General features: G+C 44.3%; 1 protein-coding gene across 1 annotated transcript in view; it reads left to right on the top strand.

Annotated features, from left to right (window-relative positions):
* The first annotated feature begins 1,679 nt into the window (after positions 1-1,679).
* The window catches only part of hs3st4 (heparan sulfate (glucosamine) 3-O-sulfotransferase 4), a 49,850-nt gene continuing 39,340 nt past the window's right edge, over positions 1,680-12,189 (top strand). Inside the window, exon 1 of the mRNA XM_056578470.1 lies at positions 1,680-2,681. Coding sequence (XP_056434445.1) covers positions 2,050-2,681 — 632 coding nt within the window. The 5' untranslated portion in view covers positions 1,680-2,049. The remainder of the gene's footprint in view (positions 2,682-12,189) is intronic.

Raw genomic sequence — 12,189 nt, forward strand, 5'->3', positions numbered from 1 at the left:
TACATGTCATGAAGGAGGGTTAGACATCTTGTGCAAGTACTGGTATCTGGACAAGGGAATCAAACCCATCACCGTTTGGCCGTGAGTCCACACCTCAGTAGCTACAGGATCAAGCCTTAACTTATTCGAGCCTACAGATGATATATAGGTGCATTGTCAAATTATTGAGTCTGCGTGTTTAAAAAAATCTATAAAACGAACTTCTGACTACAAATAGAGATATGCTTCCTACCTAGCAAGCTCTCCATAACCTGCCACCTTCCTACCTCCGTGATCTCTTCCACCGTCGTGTACCCAGCCGAGCCGAGCCCTCCGATATGCTGATGCAAACCTCCAAGCCCCCCACCCCCACCTCCACCCATGCCCAAACACTGAACCTGGGGCGACAGCGCCCCCCCTCCCCCCTCTTCCACCCCACCCCTCCTCCTCTTTTATTCGAAACGAGATCTAGGCTGCTATTTCAGAATGTTTCATTATGTGATTTTATTTCTTGCTGTGAATGAGTATTTTGAAAGAGCGATATAAAATACATGTGTTTGTAATACATCTATTATTATTATTAATTATTTTTATTAATTGAAACACAAAAGGAAATAGTGTTTATTCACTATGGCATTTCGTTTTTTGTAATATTTTCCGGAGGATGCAACATGCAACCCAATTTGCACGTTAGCCCCATTTCACATTCTAAGCACACGGTTCATATCAGCCTTAATTGCTGCCCCGATCTCTTCTAGATTAACTTTAGTAATGCATCGCAGAAAACCAGTAGGGTGCAGGCATGAGCTTCGTGTTGGAAAAATAAACTCTATCACAAATATTCTTCCACATATTTTGCAATATATATCATTGCGAAGAGAAAAAAATTATGCATGATTCAGAACACACAATTAGCCTAGCCATTGGTGATTTGTGTGTGTGTGTGTGTGTGTGTGTGTGTGTGTGTGTGTGTGTGTGTGTGTGTGTGTGTGTGTGTGTGTGTGTGTGTGTGTGTGTGCGTGTGTGTGTGTGTGTGTGGGTCTGTGACGTGCGTGTGCGTGTGCGTGTGTGTGTGTGTGTGTGTGTGTGTGTGTGTGTGTGTGTGTGTGTGTGTGTGTGCGTGCGTGTGTGCGTGCGTGCGTGTGTGAGAAAAGAGATGACATGATGTCTGGTAATAATCCACTGTGTGACATATGACGTTTATTAAAGCCTACTTGTGTATGGGTTCGGGAGGAAGAAAAGGAGGGTGTACACTTTAGTTGAGCTGTGTGGCTGTATAGTGCTGCCTCTGTTCAGATGAGCTCACACGGTCGATGCGCACATCTCCCAGTCTCAACACACTGAGTGTGTGAGTGGGAATGAAGAGGACAACACGTTCAAAACAGGGGCTGTGGACTTTTTAAGGACAGTTTATAAAGACCTATATATACATTTATATAAAGGGATATTTGGAGAGAGTACCGGATATTGAACACCACGCGTCTCTTTTGCTCTTTTTTGGAGATCCGATGGATTTCTTCTTGTCTCATCGGCGCTCCTGAACGCACTCCCAGCACCGGGGGGTTTGGATAGCGCTGCGAGGACCGAGGCTGTGCGCGCTCCTGCTCGCCTTTTCTGCCTTCCTCCCTTCCTTCCTCCCTTCCTTCCTCTACTATGCGATACCAACACTTCTGCCCATCATCACACTCCGTGCAGTTCAAAACAACCGAGGTCTCGTTTGGAAGGACGCCAAGACCCAGCATCAAGAATCTGCAAGTTCAGTCCAATAAATTGTGACATAGTCTGTCAGCCTTGGCTAAAGAAATCAATACTCTCCACCCCCCTCCCCCCAAGGAAAGGCACACGATATTCTTTTGGAATTTTAACGATCTATCTCTTTTTTTTTCGACTCCGGCTCATAAATATGCGATCCGGCGGGAGGGTTGCTGTGGTCCGGCTTTACCGCGTTTTTTAGTCTCCGGTATAAGCCGCGGTGATTGTGACCAGATTATTGTTGTGTTGCTTGTCCATGCAAGACTTGGGGTGGAAACATGTCTGGCCACTTCTCTGAGAGGATCACTGCTATCAGAGATGGCATTTTGGTCCAGCACTTCGGTATTCACCTCTAAAGTGCCCCGGAAAATCTTATTCATGTTCACCCTCTCCCTGTCCGTCACCTACTTGTTCTACAGCTTGATGAGCTGCTACAACTCGCTGCAGTTCCCCCTGCAAGAGAACTACGGGTATCCGGGGAGACTCGTGACCGATGAGACAACTTTTGTGACGCTGAGGGAAAAACTTTACTCCACTTCCTTCCAGGGCCACACCGCCGAGGAGGGTTTGGCCGACGAGGGGCGACTTGCCCCCGGGAAAACGACCACGATCCCGGACCCCGAAGATGTGGAGACGGAACAAAGGACAGAGGAGTGGATTAGGACTGACCTGTCGTCGTCCCCGACTAGATCGTCCGCGTTTGCGGATCGCACCGGCGCCGCGGAGAAGGAGCATCAGGACTTCAGCCCCACGGACAGCGACCTCCGGGTGAACTGCACCACCTCGGATTACGGGGAGAAGAAACTTCCCCAGGCCATTATAATTGGGGTAAAAAAAGGAGGAACTAGAGCCCTGCTTGAAGCTTTGCGAGTGCACCCGGACGTCAGGGCCGTCGGGAACGAACCGCATTTCTTCGACAGGAACTACGAGAAGGGTCTGGATTGGTACAGGTGAGAGAGGGATGAGTGGTTCCACCTGAGGTGCTGCTTCTTGTGGTGGTGGTGGTTGTTGTTGTTGTGGTGGTTCTGCTTTTCTCATAATCATCATGGATCATCATCACTGAATTTCAAAGTAGGCCTATACCCTGTTATCTTAAAAAAACTGTATTGTGAAGCCCAAGATGTCAATAGGGTTCCTATCACAAAACATAGAACACAAAGACTTGATTGAAATGATGATAGAGTTTCAATATGACAACAGTACTTATTAAGATGTTGTAAGGAACAAAAACTCCTTATTTGTTCATTTTTCCTTTCTCGCCAAAAATCACACCTATACGCACACACAAGCTGGAACACACACAAACACACAAGCACACACACACACACACACACACACACACACACACACACACACACACACACACACACACACACACACACACACACACACATACATGCACACACACACACACACACACACACACACACACACACACACACACACACACACACACACACACACACACATTGCATGATAAAGAGTCACTGTGATGGAGAATAATTTCCCCACTAATTAATTTAATCGCTAATTAGATTAGATTAAACTGGCGTTACTATTTTCCCAACATATTGCCGTCACAGCCACACAATGCATAGAGCACCCTTGGCCTGCCCTGTCCTTGGGTCTGAACCCTAATAAAAATGATCACAAACAACAACAGTGTACATGTAGTTATCTAAAGTAAAGTGTGATCAAGGCTCACTCCTCCCCCTATTTTCGGGCCAACCAATGGAATTTCAAAGTTATCTTTTATTGTTTTAGTCTTAAAAGTTAAGAATCTCACCCACATCAAAAACATTCATATATCTAGTTTGTTTAAGGTTAAGAAAGGCATGAGTACCTGTAAGCGATGAATTGGGTGTTGCCCGACATTAACTGTGTATCCTAATTCGACTGTGAGCCACGGAATGGTAGATATTGATCCTATCAGCGACAAACATGTGTTTGTACGCAGACCTTAACATCTCAGTATACTATACGGCCTGTCTTTGTATCCCCTATGTGTACAACCTTGTGTTTATGTTAGTGTGTGTTGGCTAGCGGGGTGCGGTTGGGGGGGTGGTGGTGTTGGACCCCTACTAGGGTTCAATCTCAGTGCAAGAAGTGGCTCTTTTAAAAAAAAAAAAAAAGACATCTAAAATAAAGATTGGGAGGCAATTGTGAAGCTCGATGGAAATCTGTTAATGGGAAGGGCAGTCGATAACGCTCAACGTATGGCTCTCCATACAACCCACATTTGCTACAGACGGTGTTTGTGCTGAGCAGCATCTGCCTTCATCGCAGAGCACGCACAGGCACACACCACACACACACGCACACACACACACACACACACACACACACACACACACACACACGCACACATACACACACACATACGTATGTGCCTGTGCGGATTCTTCAATCACACTTACGTAGCACACACACACACACACACACACACACACACACACACACACACACACACACACACACACACACACACACACACACACACACACACACACACACACACACACACGTATGCGTGTGTGCTGCTGAAGTGTGACTCAAGAATCTGTCTCAATGTACACTACACGAATCGAAGACATCCACTACAGATGCAAACACACACACACACACACACACACACACACACACACACACACACACACACACACACACACACACACACACACACACACACACACACACACACACACACACACACACACACACACACACACACACACGCGCGCGCGCGTGAGCGGGTGTGTTGGACACCTTTTGTTAGTGTTACCGTGCTGAGAAGGATTCTTTAATCACACTTGCACTGCACTCATTAGAGGTTGAGACAACAGGCTTCCATAAATTACTCTTATTTTACATTATTTCAGTGTGTTTTACCACTATAGGCCCGGGCTAATCCCTTAAGTGTCCTTCATATATAGTCTTTATTGTTTTTAAGTGGCATCGCACTATGTATAATGTCTGTGTGCGAGTGTGTGCATGAAGAATGATGAAATCCGTTTGGCAACACTACACCTTTTTGCACCATGCTGTGTTTGGACAGACTCCGGGCCACTACTCGCTGTTAATCTTTGTTGCCTGAGAGACAGTCCAGAGAGAACAGGCAGAAGTGCAACACATGCAGTACTGTTACTTTCAAACGCGTGAGTTACTGTGAGTTTTGAGGCAGCAACAAAATGTTTGGAACAGATGCTCGCGTGTTGACGTTAAGCGTTGGACTATGTGTTTTAATGTTGCCCATTTGACTTCACAGTGTTTTTGTGTTGGTGTTGTGCTCTGCGTACTCTATTACCTCTGCCTCTGTTCATTTCCTCTGTTCATTTTACCGGTAATGTGCGCCGAAATCCTGCACGTGAAAGAAACCAATGAGGATAATGGCGATAATAATGATCATAATCATTTTGACATTGTTTCTGATCAACGGGACCTCTGATGTAATGAGATGGGAGGAAGATGACGCTGTGGCTAGGGTAGTAGCAGACCATCACACCGGTATGCTCCTAACTTTCTCTCTGTTTCTTTTTCTTTCTATTGACCTGAATCATTCAGGAGTCAAGTATTAGTGTCAAAAGCTTTCGATAAGACTATAGTCAATCTAATAGTCGTAATAATATAAAAATGAAACAGATGTTCGAAGCACCTATTGGTATTGTCTTTTTTAATTAATAACATCAAACAACCAGATTAAGCTGTGGTACAATTCTACTTTGAATACTTGTTCTTATGTCTTGGTGGAATCACAAAACATCATTATTCTGGTCAGATTTTATAGCCACTTTGTTTAACATGTATGTGTTCATATTGATCTGATTATACAGAGCCGGAGGTGAGAGGCATTTATATACATAGTGCATTATCCAACACTGCTGCCTGCGGCCACTTCCCTATGTCTCCATACAATTTGTGCAGATACAAACTGTGCAGATGTCATTTACCACTCCACTCACTACGGTTTGGCAGTACTTACTGGACTCTCTGACATTGAAATTGGCGTTTCTCAATCTGCATTTTGTGAACGCGAATTCGGTGTGCAAAAACTGCAGTCTAAAGCGCTCCAGCATTGAGTCATTCAGCAGACGCTCTTCTCCAAAGTGACTCCCACTGATTTAGCGACTTGTCAGTATGGAGCAGGTATGGGGTTCGACCTCCAGCTCAAGGACACCTGTAGGAAGACGGCAGACACCGGGGTTCAAACTCGTAACCTTTTGCCGCTCTGAGTCAAAAACACCCTAGACCACTAAATTATCCTGTAATGTTGGGTGATATATTCCTAGTAGCATTGGTTAACACGTGCAGGGAAAGCGGGTAGTGTTGCTGCATATGCAACCACTGAACCAATCGATAAAGAACCACTGAACTTCCTTCCATTTGCCTTTTCCCAAGGACGCGCTGAGTAGCAGCAAACAGAACGGCCGACCCGTGGCCCTGCGGACCTGGGTACTGGGAAGCTTGAAGCTAGACACAAAGGACCTGCAGCTCATATATCATCAGTGGTATAAGGATGACGTAAAGTGTGCAGACGCTCACATCTAAGTTACACTGCTCAGCATATTCTTTTTGGAACAACCATTATTTACTCCCTTGGTATGCAATGTCACAGGTCATAAAAGGGGAATTAAAACACAAACAAAACCAAACAGACACACGCACAAGCAAACCAAAGCTTAAACAAAAGCCTTTATGTGAAATGGTAGTTATATAATTGAATCCAGTTTGTTTGCCTGTGGTTTATACTAACGTTCGTCTTGCTCTGGTACTTTGATAGTGAAACAGAAATACATTTTCTTTCAGAAACACTTTAATCCCTTGGGGGTACAAAACACCGGTCCCATCGCTTCGTTACTACAAATAAATAGACGAATGATATCCGGCTCCCAGTTAAGAAACATGCCATGTTTTTCTTTTTCGTTGCGTGAGGGAGGTGGCAGCGTAGGGTCAATGATGGGGACGGCTCTCATGGAGCTCATAGGACGGTATGGCCGATTGCTCAAGGGCACTTGGGACTGCAGGGTAGATGCAGTCTGACACTAGGGGCCGGGGTTGGGCACTTGAACCTGCGCCCTTCAGTTGGAAAGCATCAGGTCTAGTGGCCGGCCCACATCGACCAGGAGTGGGTGTTTTGTTATGGAACTTGTTTTTTGTCGCCCCCATGCAATTATGTCTGATAAAGGGATAAAGTATTGTTTTTGTTTTTTTGCACATACTGTAGGGCTTGTGAATGCATCACTGATTATGGTGTGTTGTTCTGCAAACAGAGACTCGCTGCAGACTTCAGAGGAGAGGATCGATTCCTCGCGTGGCTGAAATAAATAGATTTAATGACTGATGTGGATACGACAAAATGGAAAGAGAAATCATGAATTATATCTTACATGGCCGTGAGCCTTATTTTTTTTTCATACAATCACTTTAACAATGCAGACCAAAAAGAACCACAAATGTGCTTAAACAACTCTGGTGTATATTTATAAAATATGCTGCCATAAAAAAACAACAACAAATTGATATGCAATATTCCATCTTATTCTAATTCAGGCGGAAAAAAAACAACAACACCGCAAGCTGCGACGAGATGCTTATCTACGGGCTCATTAAAATTCTGCGCTGCATTGTCATCGGATTCCTGTGTTTCACCAAAACACAGGATCATTACTGCAGAGGGTTTCAATTCCCCTGTTTTCTAAATGTAGAGGCATGCACACTAATGAAGTCTAATGAAGTCATTATAAGTCCCATCATTGTGTTTCTTCTTAAACACGATCAGGAAAAGAGCTTGAGTAGCCTCGGCACAAAGCAATCGAGTGAAGAGACCTCATGCTGAACAACATACAAGAAGATGACACAAATGTGCTACATATTTCACTCAAAGAACGGTTACATTCAGTAAATTGTTCACATCGTATTTACAGTAAAGGTGAATTATTAGAATGGTAAGGTGGCAGGTAGCAGGGTTACTAATCTACGCTTCGTTGTCAGGGCATTAACATACTGCAATACTTAACTTAAAGAAAGACTTAACAATTCACACACATCGACCCACGAGTCTCTTGAAATAACTATCACCATGAATCATTTAAAGTAGCCTTAGGCTACCCAAACTACCAGTAACCAAAAAAGGGGGGCAAAGGATGAAATACATGACAGAGTACGAGAATAACAGAAAGATATTTAATGAAAAAAGACAGCAAAAGCGTGCCTAACCCCATTTTAGGGGAAAGTAGTAACCCACATTTAATGGTGCCAATGGGGAGCAGCAATGTTAATTATCATACATTGGGATAGGGCTCACTCTAAGGTAGGAAATGCAAAAATAAATAGTGGGGGGAAATTCTCACTGAAATGTGCTTATTCATGCCGAAGAGTTCAATAGCAGGACTATACGAAGACTCAAATATCTCACCGTTAGCACAATGCAGTGTCCATGCTCCATTTAAATGGCCATATCCAAAATCGATAATCCTAATTCAGTTTCACACGGATTCATCAAAGAACCAAGGTATTAAAATATCTCTGATGCAACCCCGTTTCACATTTAATCCCTTTAGGAATTTCCTCCCCTTGTTCCCTCCCCATTGGTTTTCCCTATTTACTAAAACATGTATCATCCCAGTGAATTCAGAGTCATCATTCTACCATTATATACACCGTTATATTTTCCAATCAGCCTTGAATGTAATAATAGCAAGTGTGATGCGAGTGTGCATCTTTTGTAGCACCGCTCTGTCGCTCATAGGCAAGTCTACATCAGTTCACACAAAAAAAAGCACCGGATAATAAGTGTGCTCCTGAATACAATTCTATTGAAAAAGTTATGATTAGTGTCACTCGTTCCGCCTGCACACTCCCACTGTACCACCTACTTACTATTTTAAAACCAGCCAGCCTTTTTCCCCCATTTTACCTTCTCAAAACGCCGGCCTTCGAAAAAGATGTCAAATGAATATCGGCCTTCAACGGCGTTCAAGGATCTTCCCCCTTCTTTTTGTGAGCCAGAGTATTATAATCAATAGAAGCGCAGCCGTTTTCGAAGCCAATACAAAAGTTCCATATCCCACCAAGGTCACAACACAATGATGAGATCTCACTCCTTATTTTGTATCTGTTTATTTTCATGACACAAAATGATGACATTTAATTTGCGCCGCACAAAGAGAGGCTTCCACAAGGAATATCCTTGTGGGTTTATTTTGTCTTTTTTAGAAATCAGAAATTGCCATTCATGACAATACATCCTAGTCAGCCTTGGCCCACAGACCCCTTGTGGGCGAAGTACGCTACGCTACGGTACGCTACGTTATCGGTACGGTACGGCATGTACCCAAGCACAAACCTCGTCGTACCCGAGCTCTTTCCATGGACGACCCTAAACAGATCCCAGATCGTGCGCTACAGCAATGCCGTACTCTAAACCCAGGCAGCTCATCCCTTGCTTGCAGACACTCCAAGAAACTTCATGTGGCTCCACATAAAACCAAAGGCTGCACGTGTTTGGGGGTGCTAGCAAAGGGAGGAGGAACGGGCCCAGATCCCTGGACAGTAGCAGAGCCGCCCGCCCTCCTTCCTCCATACTATATCCTCCAGCTGGGCCTTGGAGCCTTCGCACGCCCCTTCTCCACCCCCCCTCGTGTGTCTTCACAGGCCATGGCTGGTTCTGCCGACGGCTGATAAGATGGCGCCAATACTCGCAAGGACGCACCTCTGAGTATGCTGATGCCAATGCAGTGGTGCTGGTGGAATTCAACTTTTTAATTAGCAGCAGCAACAACAACAACAGCAACAACGGGTGCATGTGAAGTGAATACCCTCCTTCAGTTTTGTATACTGCAGCAACGTCCATTCCCCCACTTCAATGGTGGACAGCATTTCATGGATGTAGAGTGTGTTTTGGAGGTTATATTTATTATCTGCTGAAGTAGATCTCTTGGTTTCGCGGGATGGCATTGTGCATCGCAGAGATTGCCAAAAAGGTATGATGACACGAATGTGCTACATAGGTATGAAAATGGTTTCCTATTAGGAAATGATCAACATTAACGCGGTAATGCGGATATCCTATCAAACAAAAATGGGCTAGGACAAACAAGTGACTCATGTGCTTGACAAAGCACAGGCGACTAATAAAGTAAAGCAATATCTTTTTTTTACTTTGTTTTTGAGATCATCCGAGTACTACACTTAATAACAGCCCTCCTCAAGTCAAGCAGATACAAACATTTTATATTGTGGTGCGATTGAACAGCCCTCAACACGAGAGGAACAGCAAGTGGAAAACATTAATAACCGCAAAAAAAAAGAAAACCCAAGCACTTATTCTCCCCTACTCCCAAAAAACAAGTCTCCTATTCCGCCCCACACACCTGGTCACAACTGATTTGTGGGGTCTGCCTGTGCTTTTTCTAAGGTTAAAATCACCACCAGGGTCAATCTGGGCTGTCAAACCCACAGCGGGTCGGTCCCCTGATGCACCCATAGAGGAGCGCACAGCCTGAGAACGCACAACACTCTGCCGCCTTCTGCTGTCACACTCGAACCCCTCACACGTTTGACCTCCGCTGCAATTAAAGGGAAACCCCTCCCCCATCCGTGGAGCCACCGGAATCCCGTCCGCGCAGTGGTTCTCGTTGTTCCCTTGGAATAATATCACAGGATTTTGGAAAATCTGGAGCTTCGGTGATCCACCTGGAATACCTCACGGTGGAATCGATGCGATTGTCCCTGTCACTTCAACTTCCTGTGGGGCTAGGTGTCGTTTCTGTCCCCGTCCGCTGCATGATGTGTGTGGACAGAAAAACCTCAGAGGCCCATTTTTTGTCAATGGTTTCAAGGCCTACATTTATGAATGTATCTGTGTTGTGTAACAAGCTATATCTAAGTATAGCCAATGTTTGCTGACCTTAATATAGCAATAATGTACAGCATTGTACTTTGCGTTTGATTTCAAAGCAAAATGGCCACTTATAATCCTTTGAGGGATGGCTCACCAATGCATGACATTGTAATAAGGATTCATTAATTTATTAATTGATTGTGTAAATACAGTCTATTTCAAGATGGACCGCAGCCTTGTTGTGTGGGTTGGTGTGCACTGTCTTGTTTAGTCTTGTGCATTCAATCTGTGTTTCGTCCTTGCGAAGCATATCAGGACAAAGTCATTGTATAAGTATATATACCCTACTGTACTCAATACATCTCATTCTGACTCGGCTTTCCCCTGCCTTTGGCACAGTTAAATATCATCCTATTCCCCTATCCTCTTCAGATTTTGTTTTAGCTGCCCTGTTGGGTTTAGTGGCATCCAAGTTGAGTCTATTTTACTTAGGACGGGAAATTAATTCACTCTATTCTTCACGATCATACTTTTCCTCCTGGGTATCGTTTGTCATCAAATCTCGCTGTCACTTTATTTTTCTGTCTGTCCCAAGAAAAGCATGCAAGGGAAAAAGGCAGTAATAGAAAATCAAAGCAGTGATCTCACCATTGTCAGTAAAGACTAGGTGACTAGGTTCGTGTTTTTATAGCGTGACATAGATGGATTGTCTGAAAGTGACAGATATAGCGCAAAGCCTGCTAAATTATTTATTTTTTGGACCCAAAAATAAGGTAAAGCCACAGTGGTTTTAAGCTTAAAGGGATTCCGATCTCCCGACGGGATTATTTACGTGCAACGGAATTGCCTTGGCGACGAGCTCCTAGTCAGAAGGAACAATGAATCCATTCGGCGGAAATGCTGGTTTACAGCACATCTTTAAATCTCCTGCAAATAGAACTTCCTTTGGTGGGGAAAAAAAAAAGTAAGCATGTCAATCATACTTGTCAAGATTCCAATTTTCTTTTCACATCTCCTGGAGGAGCGAATGCTATGTATGCTCCTTATCAGTTGGGAGGGATGCTCTCCTGTGACACCCGAAGGAAACAAAACGCAGAATAGAGCAATTGTTTAGTACGAGAGGAACCTTTACAGGAATGGCAATGAAGCTATGATAGTACGCAGAGAACATGTCCCAGCTTTGTCTGCGCCCATGTACAGTAGCTCACCGATGGGCATTTGGCGCCCATGCTCATAACCATGGACTTGCTTTGCTATACCCATATTATCCTACAGCCTAAGTGTCCTTTGCATTGTGCCAGAAGGTTTTACACCCATCCAGGACAAATGTATAAATAGCCATTTCTCCGCAGCGACAATCGCCTTTGCAATGTTGCGCTTGTAGATTTTTTTTAGTTTTTGGGGGGTATTTATTTTGCATAGACTCAAAAAAAGTGTAGGAATATCCGAGCAAACACGATCGTTGTTTTTCCAACGGTGTCCAAACAGTTCAACAACAGCCTGACTAACTTAATTCAATTACGGCGAGCGTGATGCGTCGCTGAAGCTCCGGAGGTGTGAGCTAATTCCTCTGTTTACACCCTTGAGTCACTGTCACAAACAAAGACAAACACATTGAC

Source organism: Gadus chalcogrammus, chromosome 2 (genome assembly GCF_026213295.1).
Source record: "Gadus chalcogrammus isolate NIFS_2021 chromosome 2, NIFS_Gcha_1.0, whole genome shotgun sequence".
Classification (NCBI taxonomy): domain Eukaryota; kingdom Metazoa; phylum Chordata; class Actinopteri; order Gadiformes; family Gadidae; genus Gadus; species Gadus chalcogrammus.